This window comes from Nicotiana tabacum, chromosome 9 (assembly GCF_000715075.1).
Source record: "Nicotiana tabacum cultivar K326 chromosome 9, ASM71507v2, whole genome shotgun sequence".
Lineage (NCBI taxonomy): Eukaryota > Viridiplantae > Streptophyta > Magnoliopsida > Solanales > Solanaceae > Nicotiana > Nicotiana tabacum.
Window position 1 is genome coordinate 117,864,764 of NC_134088.1, and position 23,406 is coordinate 117,888,169.

At 34.2% G+C, this 23,406-nt stretch overlaps 3 protein-coding genes across 4 annotated transcripts; 1 reads left to right on the plus strand and 2 right to left on the minus strand.

Annotated features, from left to right (window-relative positions):
• Positions 1-1,174: 1,174 nt before the first annotated feature.
• Positions 1,175-8,308, plus strand: LOC107785501 (calcium-dependent protein kinase 8). Of its 2 annotated transcripts, none has more exons than XM_016606825.2 (9): positions 1,175-1,737; positions 2,664-3,201; positions 3,929-4,052; positions 4,143-4,286; positions 5,006-5,158; positions 5,278-5,393; positions 5,561-5,728; positions 6,174-6,404; positions 7,788-8,308. In XM_016606825.2, the coding sequence occupies exons 2-9, from the start codon at positions 2,686-2,688 to the stop codon at positions 7,941-7,943; spliced, it is 1,608 nt and encodes a 535-aa protein (XP_016462311.1). In that variant the 5' UTR covers positions 1,175-1,737; positions 2,664-2,685; the 3' UTR covers positions 7,944-8,308. The 2 variants fall into 2 exon arrangements, with proteins under 2 accessions (XP_016462311.1, XP_016462312.1); XM_016606826.2 differs by lacking the exon at positions 1,175-1,737 and adding an exon at positions 1,854-2,026.
• A 2,916-nt stretch (positions 8,309-11,224) lies between these two features.
• On the minus strand, positions 11,225-15,419 carry LOC107785503 (uncharacterized). Its single transcript, XM_016606827.2, has 8 exons — positions 15,247-15,419; positions 15,029-15,122; positions 13,448-13,515; positions 13,212-13,258; positions 12,808-12,914; positions 11,995-12,044; positions 11,773-11,855; positions 11,225-11,691 (listed from the first exon to the last, which is right to left on the minus strand). Exons 1-8 carry the CDS (start codon positions 15,295-15,297, stop codon positions 11,577-11,579), a joined length of 615 nt encoding a protein of 204 aa, XP_016462313.1. The 5' UTR covers positions 15,298-15,419; the 3' UTR covers positions 11,225-11,576.
• A 3,771-nt stretch (positions 15,420-19,190) lies between these two features.
• Positions 19,191-23,130, minus strand: LOC107785504 (uncharacterized). The gene is made up of 2 exons (XM_075222124.1): positions 23,021-23,130; positions 19,191-22,039 (listed from the first exon to the last, which is right to left on the minus strand). Exon 2 carries the CDS (start codon positions 21,871-21,873, stop codon positions 20,101-20,103), a length of 1,773 nt encoding a protein of 590 aa, XP_075078225.1. The 5' UTR covers positions 21,874-22,039; positions 23,021-23,130; the 3' UTR covers positions 19,191-20,100.
• Positions 23,131-23,406: the final 276 nt, after the last annotated feature.

Consider the following 23,406-nt stretch of genomic DNA (forward strand, 5'->3'; position numbering starts at 1 on the left):
AGAATTATCCTCGTATTATCATATTTTGTAATTTTTTTTATATTACCTGTTGTTTTCTTTGCGTAATCTTATTATTTTGCTGTTATTATTATTTTTTTCTCTCTCCAATATTTCCAACATGACCTCTTTACTACCAATTTTTTTCTCAAACTTGCTTTTTTCCTTCTTTGAACCCGGGGTCTATTAGAAATAACATTTCTACTTCATACAAGATAGAAATAGAGTCTGTGTACTCATTATCGTTCTCATATCCTACTTGTGGGATTGCACTAAATATGATGTTATTGTAAATTTAATTTCTCAGTACTTGCTTATATAATTATATTATGATGACCAACATAAACAAATAACTCTATACACAGCAATAATTTAGTAACTAGCACCTTTAATGTAGTAAATAACTTACTTTACTAACGAAAAAATTTGATTTAACCGGTTAAGATATACAAACAAGTTTATATTAAATCATACTAATTTAAATAGAAAAGCAATTCTCATTATTGAAACTTTGAAATAAAAAGCATCCCACGACAATTTTCCAGGCATTCACCCTGAACATTTTGTCTGTATAATAGACATTGTGCTGGCTGTAAAGTGCCACAAATAAAAGAAAAAAAAAAGGAAAAAAAGTGAAAAGACGAGAAATATTTATGGTAAAAAATGTATTTACGAAAAAGTTAAAGAAAAAAATGCATAAACATAAAAAAAAAAAAACATTATCTATAAATAATTGATTTTATTTAAATATTGAATATTCTCTTGAACGTTAAGGTTTTGTCGCATTCTTTGGGAGGTACAATAGCAGAAAGGGTTGAAAAATCAGAAAAAAAGTACAAAAGTGAAAGAGTTGTTCTGTCTCATTATTCTGTTTGATAAATTGATAGATCTAAAGATTCAAATAAACACTACAAATAAAGGAATACCTTACTCCTTTTCAAATTAATAGCTTTATTATCTTTTTCTCTTCTTTGCATAGGTGTTGATTTAAATTGGACTAGAATCAAACACAAAATAAACATATTTTTAATGTCTAGAATGATATTAAAGAGTTCTAAAAATATATTTTTTTATCTAGAAGTTGAATAACATATCGCGATTACCTAGGAAAAATTTGACTAATCGTTTGGCTGAAATTGAAAAAACATGACTACACGTTTGCTAGTGAGTAGTGATCATCACATTTATCACGTTAAGATAGAATTCCAATTTTAAAAAAATATTTTCTAGCAAAGGGCACAAAACAACTAAGATTAAAGTTTTACACGATAATTTAGGGCACAATTATAAGGTGACTTCCAAACATGTCAATGAGTCCCGGTTCTCAGGCTCTCAATTTTTGTCTTTTATAACAATTTAAGTTTCAAATTCTCAAATATGAAAAAAATTATTTACACTTATTTTTTTTCCAAATAATTAGAAAACAAAATAGAGAAAATATTCTAAAATTATAGAGAAATGAGAGAGAGAGGCAGGAGATGGGGGTTCCAAGAGAGAAAAGTCTCTGTAAAAAAGAGCTTTGACTCTCTCTTCTCCAATGGAGGATTTAATTTTCACACCTTCTTGAATTAAACCTTTTTCCCATTTTCACATTCTTTTTCTCATTTCACAACTACCCCTTTTTCTCATTTATCATTTTACTCTTCATTTCAGGTCTTTGCCTTTTAATTCATTTTATCTCCATACAAACCAAAATCCAGATAGAACTAACCAAAAAAAAAAAAACCTTCTTTTCTGCAGGTTGGTTTTTATTTTCTGCTGCATTTTTATTTATATTTAATGTTTTGTCGTTTCTGAGGGTTTTCCTGTATATGGGTATCTTTTTCTCTTCTTGTTTGTAAAAAGTAATTAGATTTATCAGAATCTTGAATAATGTGTCCAAATTATAAAAGATCTCTTAAAAATCCAATCTTTTATCTGTTTTCTTCAAGTTTTGAATATAAAAGTTAGAATCTGCATCAATCTTTGAATAACTTGATCTTAAAGCTCAGATTTTGATGTTTAGATTCATTTTTTTATAGGCAAAGAAGTAAGAATATAATATTTGGTTCATATTTAGCTCAAGATTATATTTTTTGGGTTTTAAGAATATAACATTTGGTTCATATTTAGCTCAAGATTGAACTTTTTTGGGTTTTAAGGGTATGGCGTTTGGTTCATATTTAGCTAAAGATTGAATCTTTTTGGGTTTTAAGAATATAACATTTGGTTCATATTTAGCTCAAGATTGAATTTTTTTGGGTTTTAAGAACATAACATTAGGTTCATATTTAGCTCAAGGTTGAATGTTTTGGGTTTTAAGATTCATATTTAGCTCCAGGTTGAATGCTTTTGGGTTTTAAAAATATAACATTTGGTGCATATTTAGCTCAAGATTGATATTTTTTTGGGTTTTAAGAATATAATATTTGGTTCATATTTAGCTCAAGGTTGAACGTTTTTGGGTTTTAACAATATAACATGGTTCATATTTAGCTCAAGGTTGAATGTTTTTGGGTTTTAAGAACATAACATTTAGTTCATATTTAGCTCAAGAATGAGTTTTAAGAATATAACATTTTAGTTCATATTTAGCTCAAGGTTGATTTTTTTTGGGTTTTAAGAATATAACATTTGATTCTAGCTCAAGATTGAATTTTTTTGGGTTTTCTTGATTTTTTTGTCAGGATTTGATATTTTGAAATTGTTATGGGAAATTGCTGTGTGACACCTGGTAAATCTTCTGAGAAAAAGAAGAACAAGAAGAAGAACAAACCAAACCCTTTTGCTATTGATTATGGGGCAACTCAATCATCAGCTGAAGGTGATGGAAACAAGCTTGTTGTGTTAAAAGATCCAACAGGGCACAATATTAATGAAAAATATGATCTTGGTCGTGAGCTCGGAAGAGGGGAATTTGGGGTTACATATTTATGTACTGATGTTGACACAGGGGAGAAATATGCTTGTAAATCGATATCGAAGAAGAAACTTAGGACAGCTGTAGATATTGATGATGTTAGGAGAGAGGTTCAGATTATGAAGCATTTGCCTAAGCATCCTAATATTGTTACCTTACGGGATACTTATGAGGATGATAGTGCAGTGCACATTGTGATGGAACTTTGTGAGGGTGGTGAGTTGTTCGATCGGATTGTTGCTAGAGGACACTATACAGAGAGAGCAGCAGCTGGTATTATGAGGACTATAGTCGAAGTTGTCCAGGTATAGTTTTACAAGTTGTTGCAGTCTTGTTCACATATTTCATGTACTGTGTGTTGTTAACTCAGGATTATTTTAGTGAAGTCTGAGTTCGATAATTTCAACTGAAGATATCAAACTAGACAAGAAAGGAATGTTGTGATTGAAGTTTCTTGTTTGTGAGCAGATTGAAAGTTCTAGCTGAATATTATGTTTGAAGCTTAGATTTATGACTTTGTTGTGAATTAGCACTTACCATTTAATTGGATTCATTTCACATGTTGACCATATAGCAGTTGTTTTACTACATTCTATATTTAAAGTGGAGATCTTTTGTTATGAAATTGTTGCTAACAGAGTTATTAAAACTGTAGTTTATATACGTAAGTAGTTATGGTCTAATACATAATAATGTGAGAGCTCAACTTACATATTGACAGAATAGAACGAACTGACTTAATTTCTTGATAAGGATTCCAAATGTGACGCTTTTCAATAGAGAAAAGACTCATTTTATGGAATGTGTTTAAAAAGTTCATGTTTCTACATTAGTTGTTTGAACTGTTATCATAAAAGGGATGGTAACCGAAGCTAACATGAATGCTGATTATCCCAACTTTATACAGTTTAAACTATGTGGTCGCACATAGATCTATTGTCAAGTTTTACTCTCTCGTTGCGTTATGTTTCCTCAAGCAATGTCTGCTCCTCCATCATGTTCTACTTATGGAAAGTTTCAATGGCATTGCAGATGTGTCACAGGCATGGAGTAATGCATCGTGATCTCAAACCCGAGAACTTTCTCTTTGGTAACAAAAAAGAAACAGCTCCACTGAAGGCTATTGACTTTGGGCTGTCGGTGTTTTTTAAACCTGGTAATGCACTCAGTAATGTTACAGTGTGTTTGAACCTTTTTCATGCAAAAAAAAGGTTAATATTTGGAATAAACTTTATTTCTTTAACAGGGGAACACTTTAATGAGATAGTGGGAAGTCCTTATTACATGGCTCCAGAGGTCCTAAAACGCAATTATGGCCCGGAGGTTGATGTGTGGAGTGCTGGAGTTATTCTTTATATTCTTCTCTGCGGTGTTCCACCTTTCTGGGCAGGTCTGTTTCTTTTATTTGTCTTGTTTTTGTAACATGTAACAAACTTTGTGCATATGTTTTGGGTTAGGCAACTTCTTAGAAGTTGGCGACTATTTAATTAGAGAGTGTCAAAAGGAAGAGTGACTACAAGAGTGAATCCCACCTCTATCTGAACTAGTGGTGGCAAAATGGTTAAAAGAAAACAGTTATCCATCCATATTATCCATTAAAAAATGGGCGGGATAATGAACTTTATAAAAACGGGTCAAATATGGATAAGAACCATATTATCCACTTCGAAAATGGATAACTAATGGGTTTAACTTTTACATTTGTAAAGCTTGCAGTGGGTATTAAGACAATGTGATCTCGTGAATGGGTTTAACTTTTACATTTGTAAAGCCTCAAATTGGGGGTTCCTCAAGTTTGGGAGACTAGGAATTCTCTAAAAAATGATCATATGCAAGAAGTCATTAATAATATGGATATCCATATTATCCGTCGCTTAACCCATTTTTTATCCGTATTAAATATGGGTCGGGTCGGATAATTTATCCATTTTTGCATTACCCGTTTTTGACCCACCTATATCCGGTCTGACCCGCCCGTTTGCCACCCTTAATCTGAACCAATGAAATCAAATTTCTTTTTGACTATGATAGTTAGTACTTTGTGCCTCTAGCTATGAATTTGGTTATCATTTTCTCAAAAATTGCCTAAATTCTTCAAAATATGTGTAGAGACTGAACAAGGAGTCGCCCAAGCAATTATTCGCTCTGTAGTTGATTTCAAGAGAGATCCATGGCCTAAGGTTTCTGATAATGCAAAGGATCTTGTAAAGAAGATGCTTGATCCAGATCCAACTCGACGGCTCACAGCTCAGCAAGTTCTTGGTAATTTTTGTTAGTCATTGAGATGCTACACTTTCATTCGCTTGTTGTCTATTCTCTCTATTTCATAGTTTAATTTACTGACTTTTTCTTTGGGCTTTGGCTCATATACTTGAATGCAGAGCATACTTGGTTACAAAATATAAAGAAAGCACCAAACGTCTCATTGGGTGAGACTGTCAAAGCAAGGCTCAAACAATTTTCAGTTATGAACAAGCTCAAGAAAAGAGCTTTAACGGTAAATATACACTTTTCCCTGCAGTTATATACATATTCTTAGCATTCTGCACTATCTCAAAAGGATATCTTCATATATGCTTAATGTTTGAAGCCCAAATGATCGAAGATTCTCTGCTTTCTCACAAACGTTTCTCAATCTTATGCTTTCTTTCATTGCATGCACAGGTTATCGCGGAGTTTTTGTCAGCGGAGGAAGTGGCTGGAATGAAGGAAGCATTTGACCAGATGGATACAGGAAAGAAAGGCAAGATTAACCTTGGAGAACTTAAAATTGGTCTTCAAAAGCTGGGCCATCAGATTCCTGATGCCGATCTTCAGATTCTCATGGAAGCCGTAAGCATTCTCATGCCTTTCTTTTCGCCTGGTTTGATTTTCTTATACTTTAAAGGGCTAAATATATCATACAAATCAAGTTACTAATACTACCTAATGCTACAGTCCGCTTCGTCTCTCTTTAAAATTTTTAGATTTCAGCTTAGAAGGGAAGGCAAGCATTACGATTAAATATTTAAACTTGCTATATAATATCTATAAATGATTGATTCTATATATATTAGATCAGCATAAGTTGAACCAACAAAACTACTATTTTATTTCTACTGTGATGACTTTCAGTGTGAATCTGTCTTTAGCCATAAGAGAAGCCTCGCACTTTTCCTTGCGTACCTAATTGGGTTCTTATTGTTTTTCAGAAATTCCTTACTCTCGGATTCTTTTGCTCTTTGATAGAGTGATTATTATAATTGTTCCCTCTTTTATCTTCTATTCGCTTTTACAGGCTGATGTTGATAGAGATGGATGTTTAAATTACGCGGAGTTTGTCGCTGTATCGGTTCATCTAAGGAAAATGGCAAATGATGAGCACCTGCACAAAGCGTTTTCATTTTTTGACAGAAATCAGAGTGGCTACATAGAAATCGAGGAGCTGCGCAGTGCCTTGAGTGATGAGGATGATGGCAACAGTGAGGAAGTCATCAATGCCATTATGCATGATGTTGACACTGACAAGGTAAGTATTTGTGTCGATTCATATGCATCTACCGGATTTGGTACTTAGTTCATATATTTGTCATACAAATATGTATCTTTCATTGCATGTGGATCTATAAATTTAAGTTTTAACTAATGTAGTTTAAGCTGATGTTACATCTTAGTGAAGCCTGATCTTGAAGATCCCTCTTGACCCCGAGTTCTTATTCAGAGTTGGTGCTTCTTTGCTTTTGTCAGTCCTAATTGTGCCTTAATTATATGTCTATGCCAGTAAAGACTAAGACTACCGCATATGCTCCTACTGTGACTTTATAACTGCTTTCTCTACTACATATGTATTGACCATGACCAGAATTATCGAAAGAAGAAGATAAGAATTGACCATGACCCTTTAAGAGTTGTGATATTTTGCATTCCCTGCTGCTCAATCAGGATCTTATATGCCTTGCGATTTCACAGATCCCTAGAACTCTAGCCATTTGAATTGGGTGATGTTTGCGATTTTCTTTATTTTTTAAATGAGCTATTCATAAATAGCCCCCTCGACTTGTCCTAAGTTCCAAGAAACCTATTACCCAACGTACTGTCAAAATTGTATCTTCCATAACCCTGAGAGGTATATAACCAAATGAAAACATGGGGGTGTAGCACACGCTGCTATGTGTTAAAAGATCACTTGATTTTACATATTTAAGGTTGTCCAGCCGCTGAAAATGAAGAGAGCTTCTTATTGGAAAGAATGGTGTTTACCTTTTTTTTTAGTTTTCTGACAACTCAAACAACTCTAGTCAATACAAAAAATCATCTGTTCCTATCAAACAACTCAAATAAGTAGAAACTACTATACTTACACCAAACAAAAACGAAGACAAAATCAAACTCATTCTCTTTAAGATTCCTTCTTCCTTTTCTTTGAGAAGAGTGATAGTTAAGGAAAGAAGAAAAAGAAGAGAAACAAAAAGAGTTAATTTTAGTTTTTTCGATCACCTGGGAAGAAGAAAAGGAAGGAAGAGAAAGACAAAGAAAAGAAAAAAGAAAAAAAAAGGAAAAGATACTTGATAAAAGAAATGCTACAACACATTATTTTGAACTTTTTTTTTCCGTTCACGCGCATTATGAGGGTAATACACTCTCTATGTGGCGTGGCGTCTTAGGGTTGCGGTAGATACATTTTGGACAAGAACCAAAGAGGTAATTGGTCTCCCACAAAGTTTAAGTGTGTTGTTGGAACTTCGGAACAAGTTGAGGTTTTTTCCTTTTTTTTTTACCCTTTTTAAAATTGTAGCTTGTGTTCCTTCATTTCTTCTAAATGGCATTGAAGTATGTGGCAAATACAAGATTTTCAGCTTTTAGCTTGGTTACCAGTTTGGAAGTTCATCAGTTTCATTTTGTCACCTTACAGGATGGTCGCATTAGTTACGAAGAATTTGCTGCAATGATGAAGGCTGGAACGGATTGGAGAAAAGCATCGAGACAGTATTCTCGTGAACGTTTCAATAGTCTCAGCTTAAAATTGATGAGGGACGGCTCATTACAACTTGGAAACGAGGCTAAATGAACAAATGCAGAAGAAAAGAATTGTTAAAAGAGGAAAAAAAGGAAATCATTTTATGGATATTTCCTTTTTTTCTTTATTGAGTATGAAATTCTTCTTTACCTCTCTCACTTTGTACTCGAAAATTTTGCCCTCCTGTCTGAGCTCCATCATTGGCATATCAGAATATTGAGGTGAGGTCTGCAACTTGTTACCCCTTAGGCAATCTTGAGTTTTGCTAATTCTGCAACTTGTTACCCCCTAGTAAAACAGAAAGCATTTAACAAAGAATCTTTGAGTTTTTTTTGTTTTTTTTTTTTGCATTGTTGTAAATACATGGATTTGTTAAAAGCTCATGGTCATACTATCAAAAGCAAAATTAACAAAAAGAAGGCTCATTGTCATTGATTATATCATTGCAACTCTCCTAATGTTGAAAAACTAGATGTTAGCACAGCAACATTCTATTTGCCTTTAGTTGTTTTTTTTTTGTTGTTGTTGAACTTAGGTAATATATACTAGTATCAGGTAAGAGCAGGGTTTTCTCTTTCTTTTCTTACTGGATATTGTGGTTAAATCTACTACTCTTTTAATACCCATATCAGGTAGAAATCAGGTTCTCCTTTATTTGAGAAATGATAATTTTTGGGCTAACTTGTTTGCACTTCAACCTATTTCACCATATACATGCGATCTTCTACTTTTTTGGCTATTGTTACTGCTTCTCTTTTCCTAGTTCTGACATTATTGTTGTGATTATGCTTTCCTTGAGCTGAGGGTTTGTCGGAATCAACCTCTTTACCTTCACAGGGTAGTGATAAAGTCTGTGTACATACTACCCTCTCTAGACCCCACTTGTGGAAATACACAGAGCATGTTGTTTGTATATGCGATCTTCCACCAACACAAGTACCAAATCCGGCTCACCACAACTTCGATTGATGGATATAAATCATCTAACATTTTGTCTCTATATATTTTGATTTGAAACCTGCCTAAAAGCTGGTTATTCCACTGGACTAGTGATTGATATACATTTAAGTGGTTATGTGTAGGTGTTAATTATTCTCATTGTCTAAGTTTCTGAGTTAGTTGGATTAGATACCTAAGCAACTAGTACACTAACTACTGCATGTAGCAAGATATTCTACTGGATTAGTGGTTGATATTTATTCAAGATTTGAATGAATGTAACACCTAACTGAAGTCTTGTTGGTAAATTTGCATTGCAGTGATAAGGACCACTATCTAATTTATTCATTTCGTTGTCAAAGTTACTAATTATATTTAAAATCAATGGCGAAGCCAGAAAATTCAATAAGAGTGTTCAAAATTTGAACACCCTTTGCTAGTGGACTATGTAAGTATGTTCAAAGTCTATTTTTTGGGTGTAATATTTTAAAATTTTAAGGTAGATGCTAGCATTTCATTAATATAATAAATTGTCAAGTTCCATGCTAATACCTATAATATTTAATAAAGGTGCAAGTTTTGCCCAACTCTAGATATTCAATTCTCCTAAGGCTTGATGCCCAAAAGATGAAAAAAATTAATGTGAAATTAATAATGTCAGGTCGAATCAAGAGACAGATACAAGATATTCTAATTTTTGTTCTCTTAGTTGTTTCTGTTCTTATACCTACCACTCCAATAACAATAATATTAAAATGAAGTCGAAAATATTTTCTCCCAAAGAGTGGATTACGAGAGATAACATTATTGTTTGTGAGGAAAACTAGGTAAAATCATCGAACAAATGTAAACCATGATTAACCTAAATAGGAGTAAATTTTAGATATTCTTTCCCTCGAGTAAGTTTTACAAAAATCCCCTGAATCTTTCTCTTTGATTCCCTGAAGGTGAGGATTGAAGATTCAAATCTCTCCAGCAAATAAACATAATTAAAGAATTTTATATCTTAAGTTAAGACTTTGAATTATTCTATTTTTTTTATAAATAAGTTTGGATAAATCTTGAGACAAAAGAATTCTTGATTTTTACATTCGGATATCTAGTTCTTATTTCTGCAATTTGGATCGTTCAATTACTCTCCTATTATAACAACAGGTGGAAACCTGTTGGAAAAGAATTCTTTATGGAAACCTGGTCATTCCCATATTTGGAAAAGAATGATGGATATCAAGATTGAGGCTAAGAAACATATTAAGTAGAGACTTTTTAATGGAAGGGCCTCGTTCTGGGGGGATAATTGGTCAGAACATGGCTCCTTAGTCAAGTTTATAAATGACCCTAATAAAGGAAAAGAGACAGTTATGGACTTCATTCATGAAGGTCACTACAACCTTTCTGCTCTTGAGAATATTTCTGCTAGGAATAATTCTCGATGTGAAAACACAGAGCCAGGGGCTGATCTTTGAATAGGAAAAAGAGTGGATCTGCAGGGTCCCAAATGAATTGGCTTATTCGAAAAAAGGCCTTATTCTTTGGAAGATCTATCTCGTGTCTGGTACTGCATGGTTTCACTCTACAAGAACTCCGAATCATTCTCTTGAAGCTCATCCTCTTCATCATAAATGATCCGCTTGTCCCGACAAGGAGGTCAAAATTGAATCTGATTCCCTAGTCCTAATCAATGCTATAAACATTCATGCTGGAACACCTTGGCAGATTGCTCACTTGGTAGAACATATTAGAGAGCTAAGGCAGAAAGGCTGCTTCATTTTCTCACACTGTTATAGGGAAGCTAATTGCACTGCAGACTCACTGGAGTTTATATAAGAAGACTTCTTCTACTGTATTTTCTTTACGGGCGCTGACATTTTATCTATGAAGGTAAGAGCTGCTTTGAACAATGACAAAAATCAGTTAGTCAACTTCATAATTAGGACGAGAAAGAATTCCTTCGTCGTTTAACCATTTTCGTAATTGCTTTTGTTTATCTGGAAGGATTAATACCTTCCTCAAGCTACTTTTAAGTACCTTACTTTATACTCCACTGGAAGGTGCTCCCCGACTCTTGATTTAGGAGTTGCTTAGTTTAGATTTACCAACTCCTCATGTAATGATATTTTATTTCAGAATTAATAAAGTTGTTTCGTATTTATTAAAAAAAAAAAATTGCTCGGTGCACTAAGCTCCCACTATGGACGGGTTCGAGGAAGGGCCGAATCACAAGAGTCTATTGTACATAGCCTTACCCTGCATTTTTGCAACCAAATAACAACCAAATTTAAATAAAGAAAAAAAGAGATACATCATCTTGCCTAATCACCAACTACCTAACCACCACTGCACCTCATATTTAGAATATACATAAAGCAAATAATAAAAGGAAAAATATAACATAATAAATCATACAAGAGTTGTAGATTGATGCAACTTGAAATGACAACAAAGACACTTCGTTATGCTGATTTGGCACAACTGTTTAACCAATGTCAAAAATGCAAACCTAGAGAAAATATACACCAACAAAAAAAAGAGCCGAGCCTTGAGATATTATCAATAAATAATCAATCAATTCTTTTGACTAAATGTCTAAACAACAGCTGACTTTGGTCACAATTTCCAGCATAATATGTGATGCCATACTCACCCTAAAGGTATTATTATACACTCACTTGTGAGAGGACTACAAAACTGGCATTGATTTTTGGCAGATCCCACCAGTAATCTTTTATCCATGTTAGAGATTCTCTAATGTGGTTTCGGCTTATAGCCATCAACAGCAAAGTTTCTTGTGGCTGCAGGAAGAGCTAACCGAAGTCCATCAAGTTCAGGTTTTGCAATTACTTGACAACCTAGACGAGACCTGCAGACAACGAATGCAGAACATATGAGAAGCTTGAGAAACTAGAGTAACTGATAAGTAATACGAATAGAAGGGACCTACGTCTCTGTGAGGCCAAAAGCAAGATCCAACATATCATTTTCTTCGTCTGTTGGATCTTCTAGCTTGTTGTAGTAGTCCACATCCTGTCCAAAGTCGTCGAAGTTCAGATAACAAATGTAGCTCAGTTACAAGATCACAACATTCAAATGGATTCTTGACCCAGGAAAGCCCCAGCTGAGGTGGAAGGGTTTACGGCATTGGCCTAATCATATGATTACATACCATAACAATCACATGACAGGTGGAACAGGCAAGTGACCCTTCACATGCTCCTGCATCAAAGCCAATGTTGTTTGGTTAAACTTGACAGACAACAAGGTATGGAAAGGTTGATATGCTAAGAAATGTAAATTCCACCAGAAACACCCAAAATTGTGTTGGCATACAATTTGTCCCAGTGCCCTAAATAATTGTAGGGAGTCAAAGATGTGTCATCCAGTAACGTTAATCACATCTGTGTAAAGGAGGCTGCTCATATTAAGAGTCTAAAAATAAAATTAAGATAGATTAGACCATAATTTGGCAAGAACTTTAGCACATGTCTAATATGCCCAACTACCGTTTCATTGGCACCATGCTTCTTCCCATGCTAGAGCTCAGTGGCATTGACTCTCTAGAGGATGTCTCAGAGATGCATTGCCAGCTTTTAGGCACATTCCCACACTCATCCCATCACTATCACTGCTTCACCGGATCTTCAATATGAAGATGAGAAAACTTGCAGTGCTCCCGGTATTACTTGTGAATTCCTTTGAGCTACCGTACACTTTCACTAACTTGGAAAAAACTTAGGAACTTCCTTCACATTTTTTCCAAGACTCAAAAGATGAACTTAGATAATTGTTTTATCTAATTACTCTATTTTTTCAGATAATAGATCACAACATCATCCCCAACAAAGGCATACTAAGTAACTGAAAGCAATGACCAGATTCATAAAGGTTTCTCATCACCCTGAAAATCTATATTAATTTGGTTAAGGATGACCAATATTGATTAGAAATATAAGAATTAACATGCCTCAACAAGGCTAACCTTCGAGCTCGATGTCATTTTCATGTGCAGCTTCTAACATAGACATTCCAACAGGGACCTTGATATGCTTCTCTTCTCCATCCTTGTCAACAAAGGTTACCGATATTCTGCAAGCCCAAGCAAAGAACATGGAAAATTTGAGGCGAACAAAAAAGAAGAGGTCCACAATAACTTCAATGACACTCTCCGTCAATTTATATGTCAAAGACAACTGCTCTGCTTCATAGCAGACTGAAGTTGCCCTTTAGATGTTCATAAATTTAGTTTTCTCTTTTACATAAAGGCAATGGTGACTAGCACCATATATGTATATCCAGTTTACAGAAACCTATTTCCTAGTTTAAGGAGAAAAGCAAGTGGTATAAGACAAGAGAACGGTGTTAACAATTCCTGGAAGAACTTACGTTTGCTTTTCCTCGTTCCCTGCAGTAGTGCAATATTGTTCATGCCTCTGAAACACAAAACGAAATTCAGGTCATCCACAAGAGGTGAAGAGATGAAATTACAAAGAAAGACACTTGTTTCCCAGAAAGAGATAAACGAAAAAGAAACCAAACCAAACAGGATTGGGTGCTAAGGAGCCTCGTAATTAATAATTCCACGAAAAATTGTATTACATCTATCTACCAAAGCTACTGACCAGGACCCGCGAAAAATGACATCTCGACAGAGGATCATGTGATGTCCCTGAGGTACAAGCTAGCAGTGCTGCAATACATCAACAAGAGGAAGAAAAAAAAAGTAATTTAGAACATGAAACAAGTTAAGCCCATGAAAATTTAATATATCTGAAACATGGGTTTCCATAATATCTAGATGTATGGAAAAGAAACTTCAAGTTCATTCTTCATTGCACTAGCCTCCTAATTTTTCGAAGTAATGTTTTAATAAGTAGAAAGATTTTATTCAGGGAAACAGCACCAAATTGGTGTTGGTTATATAAAAAATGTTATAAGAGATCCTTGTCCCTTTAAGCTATGCAGAGAGCAAAGGAAATCCGTCATGGCATCTTATATCATTTACATTTTTTCCAATTACACCATAAAGTTAGTAACTGAAACTTTGTATTCACCTCAAAAGACTTTTCCTAGCGAAGGTGTATGTCTTCCTTTCCATTTTTATAAATCCTGTTAACATAAATGCCAAATCGATTTACACTTCACATCACCATATCATTAGGTCTCTCTTAGAGAGAATAGTCTTTTACGTTCAATTCAAATCTATTTTCCAAGCCTACCAATTAAACATGAAGAGATATATACCATGCTTCCTGAACACTTCATTTCCCTTGACACGCCTATCCTGAAGTGGTATAAGATAGGTACAAGCACTTCATATGGACAGAACTTGCTTGTATAATTGAACTTGGTAAATATCAGATACATATGGAAACACGAGTCCATGCACGTAATCTATCTTAAAACATAGCAGCATCAAAAAGTCCCATTTAAGAGGTACATTTCTGCCAAATTTGAGCAGTGAGAAAAGTAGAGCTTTCCTTCACCCACATCTCTCCCTAAACTCCATCAAATTCAAGAAGTACAATCCCTCTTAACCCTCTCCATTCCCTTCTCACCTATTTCCTCAAACATCTTCAAACAATCTCCATTTCCTCGATACTCGAAGCAAGGGAGGTGTCACTATTTGGGTTACTTTTATTCTTTCTTCTTAGTCGAGTATAGGAGTATACTTACAAGTTGTTACAATTACAAAATTTACTCACCAGTACCAGACCTATTTTTATGACGGTAGTGAGCGGGACAACTTATTCGCACCTCAAGTATTCTATTAGGTACTGTTACCTCCCCCAACAAATGTATCGGATAACTTTATTTGAACCCGATACCTCATTGTTCTACACTTCTAACCCACACTAGTTGCAAAAATACAACATGAGTAGACCACAAATTGGCATCAATTGGCACCACTAGGACAACACTAATTGGCCACTAAATAGCCTTCACATACAAGTTCGCAACCACTGTCTTGTTTTGGTTCACACAATCCAATAGAAGGATAGAAGCAAAACCCAGATACAGAAAGGCAATACCTTTACCAAAATTTACACTAACCCATATATAAATGAGCCTAGATATGACATACACCACTTAAAGAACTCTATGGAAACAAAAACCCCAGCAAAACCCAGATACAAAAAGGCAATAACTTTATTAAAATTTGAACAACTCCAAATACAAATAAGCCAATAAATGCCATATACCATTTAAGGAATTCGATGGAAACAAAACCCCAGCTCGATTCCTCGTTGCTGTGTTGTAACTCCTACACCCTACTTTCAAAAATGATCCAAAAGCCTACATTAAACAGAAAAACTTCAGAAATCACTCAATTAATATGCTTTGATATAAATATCTGCATAAAGAACATAATTAAAAACCAAATAAAAACACCATTCGAAGAAGAGAGAGAGAGACTTACAGAGCATCGAGCAAAGCGACGGGCGATTCGGATGACATGGAAGCCGACCATTTTCTGATCGTTCACCGTTACACCAGAGAGAAATGGAACACGGGTCGGGTTAGGACTCAATTTTTCAGATTCAGCTTCAGTTAAAGCCCTACTAAACCCCCAATTATTTATTGGGAGATTTGGGAGAGTGCGAAATTATGAAAAACTAGTTTGTCCTTTTCATTTTTTTTTTGTGGTGAGGTGGCGAGATGTTCCACATATCTTATGGAGTTTTTATTTTTATTTTGTGAAAAAATAAAATGAAAAAGAAGATGGAGGGAAAAAAAATGAGGGAGTATAATTTCCCTTTAATTAATAGGTTATCATAATCCCTTAAATTTTAAATATACTAGTTAATTGGCCGCGCTTCGCGCTGTCAAACATCTTTGTTTTATATTAGTTGATTCAAAGGAAATAAATTAATTATACTGCCAAAAATAAAATATATTATATAATGCAAGATGTAACATAAAAGAAAACTTTTGAAAAAAATCTAACAGAAAATCTAATTAAAATAAATAAAGCATTCACTACTTATTTAGTTTTAAAAGTACATGGTTCTCGAGGAACACCTCTTTCAATTTAAGAGATGAAGTTAAATGCTCATTTTATAATGAAAAGCTTATCAGACAACACGGATAAGTGTTATGGTTATTAATATAATTGTAATTATTAATTTTATCGGAAACTAAAATGGGATGTTAAATCCATTACAGTGTAAATATTCTATAAAATTAAGAGGCAACGTATAACTGTTATATTGGTAATTTTTTTAGTTATTATGTTTCCTTTGAAGTCTAAGAGACTAAAAGATTTAAGGGAAGATAAATGCTGCTAAACAAATTTTACAATAATCTCGTGCGTAATTTTCTTTTCTTCAGCATATGAAAATTGAATGCCAAGTGCAACAAACTTTTAACACATTTGATAGACTGATGAAAGAAAATCCTCTTCTAAAATTAAAAAAAATACATTTCGGAACGTTTTTGCAACTTTACCTCAAATTTAGCCACTATGTAACATTAAAAAATTATATTATAAGCAAACAAACATACCATATGGTGAGAGGCTTCATGTTCCTGTTTCAAAATTGGTTAAGACTACTATTTTCTTTTTCTAACGAAATATATATTGTATCAAAATATTAATGCTATAAAGTCAGCATAAAATTATATACCAGTTCCAGATTGTGCATGTTGATTAACTTCAAGACTTTTGCAAAAGAGAAGAAAAGCCATATGTTGAATAGTAAATGAATTCTCAAAACCACAGGCATAGGTTTCCTTCACAAGATTTTCTTGCAAACCCATGTATCTAAGCTGCTGTAAACCTCATCATATGATGTGAACAATTCTTGTTCTATCCCGAGGCTCTTTGGTGCTGCAAGCTGGCCATGACTGATACCCAAGCAATATATTAAAGGGAGACTGAATACTTGAAAAGATTTGAGGATGATAGTTTTTAGGGACTGTTGCTTTGTCCAAAAAGTGCTCAGATATACTATATCGCAGAGTTCAGGAACCCAACATGAGAGAGGCAGAGAACTACCAAAAGATGTTGATACAATAAAATAACTTCATGCTTAAGAGATGAACAATGATTTATGTACTAAAGGACACCTTCGAAATATTTCATATGGTTTCAATCATGTACCTCAATCTTCATTGGTCTCGGCAGTTCCACTTTAGTCACTGCTATCTGCAACTCCTCTACAAGTTACATACGATACAAAGAATTCTTATAAACATAAAATCACTTTTAAAACTGTAAATACTTGCACATATAAGAATTCATACGCATTAAAAATTTTATCCCACAATTACAAGTGTCTACAGGAAGGTAAAGAAACAATTGTCATATTAGAGTTAGGTACTCAAATAATAGAGCCATAGTAGATGGATTCTCTATCGACGGTTCACAAATTTTTTAGAAAAATAATCAATCACATAGTCATTCACAAAGTATTATATTATTTTACACATATACTGTAACTTGCAAGTTAAGTCATTCTCTTTCAATAAAAGAAAATTCAATTCACATCCAAGTTCTTCATAAAAAATGACATAGTAATTCGTGAAGCAATCAAGATAATGATATTACATTCAAACTTCAAAAACATACAAATACTACTTTCGTAAATTTTGGGTTAACCAAACTCTGTTTTAATTAGCAAAATAATTATTTAACAAATGAACTCAGTAACATAGTATTCAATAGTTTTCAAATCAAGGATCATAGGCAGAAAATGAGAAATTTACTCCTAAAAATTAAAACAGACAAGCATCCTAACAAATCAGATATTTTCAATTAAGTTTTTTCAAGGAAAAATGCCTCCATCTCTCATTACTGATCTAAAAAAGAACATGACTCAGCATGAGTAATGTCAGTAAATGCACATTAAAAGAGATCAATCATGTTTCCAAATTGGATGGTAGACCGAAAATTAAAATTCTAAGTTGATACCCTTGAAAAGCGAATATGATGCCCATTTTAGCTATTCGATAATATTGGTCTTACAAATCATTGCAAGAATGATATTTTTATATTACTCATTTGACAAAGCATAATTTCTATTACAATAAACCAACTGTAATGCAAACGTCATTTAACAGGCAGAAAATCACTATAAAATACTTATGAGTTCTCTCTCAAAATTGAGTTAGATATGTTAAATGAATAAAAAGATGTAATCTCCAGATTAATCATCATTTAAGAAATGAAATAAACACATCAGAAAATACATTAGTATAACATAATCAGCCACTGTCACATGAGATTTGATGAATATCTTCTTGCAATAGGCAGAAGCAAAGCCGAAAGAGATGAACAGAACCAGTGGAAGAAGCAGAGATGCAAAGGGAACACAACCGATTATCGAAAAATCAGTCTTAAAGGATAAAAGAAAAGTAAAATAGTTATTATTATTATTATATTAGGCACTGATATATACCTAAAATATTCTTCCCATTCTTAAAAATTGACAGAATAATATCTTGACAAAGATTTTCCTATCACTACGTTGTCCTTTATAAACTTCTTCACCCTTCCGTTATTGTTTTCTTCTTTAGTTAAGGAACTGCCGCTGTTACACTATTTTTCCTGAATTTCCACCGCCTCATAGTTAAAGAAAAATTATTTGATTCATAATCAACATAAAAATATGCTGCAAAATGTGGGAAGAAATACACTATTTAGCCTCTTTTTTTAATATTTCTCTACCCCTATTCAGCATGTCTTTTCTCTTCAGCAAAAGTTCATAGCAAACAAAAAAGGAAAAAAACTGCAATTTACCTTACCATCATCTTTACACATCAGATTTTTCCTCCTTTTATATCTTCTCCTGAATTCTCAACCATTCTAAGGCCTGAGATAGACAAATAGAAACAGGAATTTAATACAGAGATATATGAAGACAAAGACTCTGTTCATTGTTGATTTATATGAAGACAAAGACTCTGTTCATTGTTGATTTATGTCCGCTAGAATTTAATGCGTGAGAATTATTTCGAAACGGTTCCCTGAGAATTTTGAGTGAGTGATGCCTTTTCTGTAACCGAGCCTTTAGTTTTTGGCGAAATAATAAGACAGGAAAGCCCTTAAAACTGATATAATAGATAAACCCATTTCCTGTTCAATGACAGATGCCACGTCACTTTTAAGGGCCCTCAATTATATAGATATATAGATTCTTGAGCAATTTTAATCCTTTAAATTTTGCCAAAAGCGTGCATCTTTTTCCCGTTAAATATGAGTTGTAAACTAAACAAGTGTTCGCTTTTAAATTGGATACACTGATACAGATTTTTTTCCAGTAATACTCCTGGCTATATAAAATCTTATTCAATCTTCCTCCTCTTGACCAGCAAGCTATAGCTTGTCAAATCTCTCAACAATAAAATACTGCAATTCCTCACTTTGCAACCCACTTTTATGGCTAAATTGGCCACATTAATCAGAGGAAATGGTACAAAATAACTGGTTACAATTTAAAGAAAATAACTCTGTAAACATCTCCTGTTTTTGTATCATTCATCTTCTACGTCTTAACATAAAGATCTCGTGTGATGGCCACCATATGAATGCATCTGTGCATCACTTAACCCCTGTTAGAATGCGCCGGCCTTCGCTTAAAAACCAAGAGTCTTGTCAGACCTTGATATTATTTCAAGAATCAAGAGAATACTAGGCATCAACATTGGCAAATCAAAAAGATTTCATGAATGCATTTCAGTTCATGCTTATGGCTCAATTGTAATACAAACTGATTTCATGGCAGGCCCATCAATAATATCCATCGTAGAATCTCCACTGCCTGTCGCCTAATGTCATCATCCCCTCAGAGAAAAAATGCTGCTAATGTTTACTGCATCATTGTAGTTTCTCTGCTTTGCACTCTTTTACTCTCGCCCTTATCCTGTCCACTTTGACCGATCGCGAACAGTCATTTGATAAAAAAAAATCCAATGAACTTCCACCCTATTATGTTGCATGTATCCTATAATCATTGCTGTTTGTTCACCAACCTTTCCACATGGCATTTCATCCAATAAATCCCTTGTTCCTTGTGCTTTCCGGACCAATAGTTGGACATGCAGAAACTAAGAAATATGCAGACTTTTCCATAAATAGTTCTAGCCTGGAATCACAAGTTTATGATAGAGAGAAGTTGACAGTGTGTGCTCTCGTCATATTTCCAATAGGAGCTTGTGAGGGCATAACAATTAGAATCATAACAAATAACAGAGAGTGCTGATGCTTATGTCACACCATCCAGCTACTATAACCATCTCTCAAGAATCAAAGGCTTCTGCAGCCAATTTGTTTCTAAGACTGTATCTTTAGTTGTTGGATGTCATTGTAAACGGTTCTTGAAATCAGACCTCTTTGCACCACATTACTCCAAAACATATCCAAAAGGCTATTCTCATCAGAGTACGAAGCATTAAAACTTTTGTAGATTTTGAGAGTTATCATTAGCCTTCTTCTGTACATCTCGTCTAACAAATATGAAGCAGCATCAAGCTTCCCTACTTTAAAATAAGCATATGCAAGAGTAGCATATACTAGACTATCTCCAAGCACTCCCTTTGTTTGCATAATGTGGAAAACCTTTTCAGCACTATCAATTCTACCTCTCTTGCACAGCCTCCTTACTATTGCCCTATAAAAGGATAAGTCAACAAGATAACCTCTTCTTATAAACTCATCTATCAATGAGAGAACTGCTATATCATTATTCTGGTGGCAGTAAACATCCACAAGCCAGGAATACGAGTAATAACTGGGAGAAAGTCCAACACTAACCATGTTGAATAAAATTTCTTTGGCCCCATCCATATCCTTTGCCTTACAAAATCCATTAATCATAGCATTGTAAGTGAAGCGGTCAGGTTTTAGACCAGCTTCCAACATCTTATTTTTCACTTTCAGAGCAGATCTCATGTCCCCGATCTTGCAGTAACCATTAATCAAAGTGTTGCATGTCACATTATCAGGTACAACTTTCTTCTCGTTCATCTCATTTAATAGTATATTTGCATCCTTCATCTGACCTTCTTCACACAATTTCCGTAGAATTGAGTTGTAAGTGACAACTCCTGGATACAAACCCTTTGCCTCCATTGCATCTCTCAATCTCAAAGCTTCAGTAACGCTGTTGGCTCTGCAATAGCCATCTATCAATGTAGTGTAAGTAACCAGGTTAGCGGTTGCGTCTTTAATTTCCTTGAAAAGCCTCAAAGCCTCCCTCATCCTCCCTTCCCTACAGTAACTGTAAATTAAGGAATTATAGGTTACAATATCAGGACATACTCCTGCTCTTTCCATCCTATCCTGCACGCACAAAGCTTCATAATGCATGCCTTTCCTACAGTACAATGATATCAATGTGTTATATGTGTAAAGGTCAGGAAGTGTAGCTTTAAACTCCATTTCTCTCAACAAATCTTCAGCCTGCTCTACATCACCAGACTTACAACAGGCATGCATAAGCACGTTGTAGATATATATATTTGGAACCACCCCCATTTTTTGCATCTTTTTGTAAGTTTTCCATAAAGTATCAGTCAACCCATCCTTCACCAATGAATTCAGAAGGGTAGTACAAGCATGTGTATGGAGCATAAGCTTACAAACCCTCATATGCTCAAAAACTTGAATTGCATCATGAGGTAGCTTTGAATTAGCATAGAAAATAACCAACCAACTTAAAAGATGCGAGTTCACATCCTTGTCCTGATTGGAGGACACAAGGGCATTCAGAACTGTCGGCGATGATAAAAAGTCTTTACGTGCCACCTTCTGAAGCATATCTTGTGCAGTTTTGAAGTGTTTTTGTTTGGTGAGTATGTAAATCATAGTCCAAGAAGATTGCAAAGAATGCTTGTAATTGGGAACTGATTCAGCCCACTTAAAGAATGACCATGAACGGGAGAAACAATATTGTGATATATCAAGAAGGGCTTGACTAATAGTGGTGGAAGTCACAAATGAACCGATTTTAGGCTTCAAAAGATTGTCCCAGTTTCCCTTGAGGACAGCTGCAGCAACAGCTTTGACCATTTCACTTTCAACATTTGCACGAACCAGGCTGGCCATGGATAAGAAAGATAAGGAATCAACCCAAAGTTCAACACCCACTGATTTCCAAGGTTTCTTGCAGTTTTTGCTCAAATCATTATGCGATTCAAAGATGCGGAAAAAAATTATTGAGTACCGATTCTCGACTTTAGTGTATATCAGTCATCAGACTCATCGATGATTGCTGCAAAAGTAACATAATGACCATAGAGAGAAGATAACTTCAGAGTAAGAACTCAGATATGGTAAACAAAAAGTTACTAGTAACTACCAAAAAGGAAGACATAAACAGAAAAGCAAGCATTGTAACGATATAATGAATTCAAAGCCTGCATCTAAAAGGACAACGGCCTACGCCAACCCATTGAACAAAAATGGCTTTTTTTGGTACAAAGAAACGGCCCATGCTATAAGTATAGATATGTTCATATAGCTCCTAGCACCTATTTCTGTCCACCTATAACTGGTTGGTTACGCTGGTAAGTTTCCGTGAAAACAAACTACTGGAAGTCGATTGGCGCTTGATTTATGCGCTATTCGCTAGAGCCTATCAAATTTCCTCCAAAGCAACTTCCGCATATAGATGTCTAGCCAGCATTTGGTTCACCCACCGATTCTTCAGACACAAAACAAATGCCTTACACCTAATCCACTAATATGCTTATACATGCACACACACACGCATACACACACATATCTTTGTTTTCTTCTTTTCTATTTTATTATCCAAAAGTAAATGGCTGAAAAGTTCTTCCAGCAATTAAAAGTGACCCTTATTTTAGGTCCTACACTACAATTTCTAACTATTAACTTACAGAATTTCTATTCATCTGGAGTCCTAAAATCTCTCAGAGTTTCATCGTCTTCGATGTTATTTGATAATTATGTGAATATATATATATATATATATATATATATATATATATATATATATATATATATATTTATGACTGCAAAATTCAAATTAGGAAAATCATAAAGTACCAATAAAGATTGAATTTTGAGGCTCTGTTTTATAAACTAAGAACTAAGGAGTAGATACACAGATCACTGTAACAAAAATTCAAGAATTCGGATTCTGCCATTAAAGCCAATTAAAGAAAGGAATTAGGGTTTTTGTCATGATAAAGCTAAGAAAGCAGAAAATGTAGAGAGAGAAAGTTACCTGCAGTTTGATTTCGCCGGAGAAAAGAGAGAGAGAGAGTGATGAATCGTTCGAAATCATTCCGAGTTCGAGTACACTTTTGGTTGCTATAGTCACACTCACACGAGTAGTACATAGCTAAGTAATTTTTTTATAAGGTACATGACTAATAAATTTAAAATAAATAAATAATTAATAACTAAATTTAGCTTATTATTGAACAAATTGATAGTCTGTTTGGCCAAATTTTATTTTGGGCCAAAAGTGCTTTTTTTGGCCAAAAGTATTTTTGGACAAAAATTGAGGTGTTTGGTGAAGTTTTTAGATGGAAAAAAATGCTTTTGAATAGAAGTAGAAGTAGTTTGTGAGAAGCAGAAAAAAGTAACTTCTCTCTAAAAATACTTTTT

What these genes read in the sequence shown, in the direction of transcription:
- LOC107785501 (XM_016606825.2), top strand. Translation starts at nt 2,686, where the DNA reads ATGGGAAATTGCTGTGTGACACCTGGTAAATCTTCTGAGAAAAAGAAG. An exon ending in CACAGCTCAGCAAGTTCTTG is followed by an intron (nt 5,159 to 5,277) that starts GTAATTTTTGTT and finishes ACTTGAATGCAG; the next exon opens with AGCATACTTGGTTACAAAAT. An exon ending in TTCAGATTCTCATGGAAGCC is followed by an intron (nt 5,729 to 6,173) that starts GTAAGCATTCTC and finishes TCGCTTTTACAG; the next exon opens with GCTGATGTTGATAGAGATGG.
- LOC107785503 (XM_016606827.2), bottom strand. Translation starts at nt 15,297, where the DNA reads ATGGTCGGCTTCCATGTCATCCGAATCGCCCGTCGCTTTGCTCGATGC. An exon ending in GTCGCTTTGCTCGATGCTCT is followed by an intron (nt 15,123 to 15,246) that starts GTAAGTCTCTCT and finishes TGTTTAATGTAG; the next exon opens with GCTTTTGGATCATTTTTGAA. An exon ending in AAATGACATCGAGCTCGAAG is followed by an intron (nt 12,045 to 12,807) that starts GTTAGCCTTGTT and finishes GCTTTGATGCAG; the next exon opens with GAGCATGTGAAGGGTCACTT.
- LOC107785504 (XM_075222124.1), bottom strand. Translation starts at nt 21,873, where the DNA reads ATGGCCAGCCTGGTTCGTGCAAATGTTGAAAGTGAAATGGTCAAAGCT.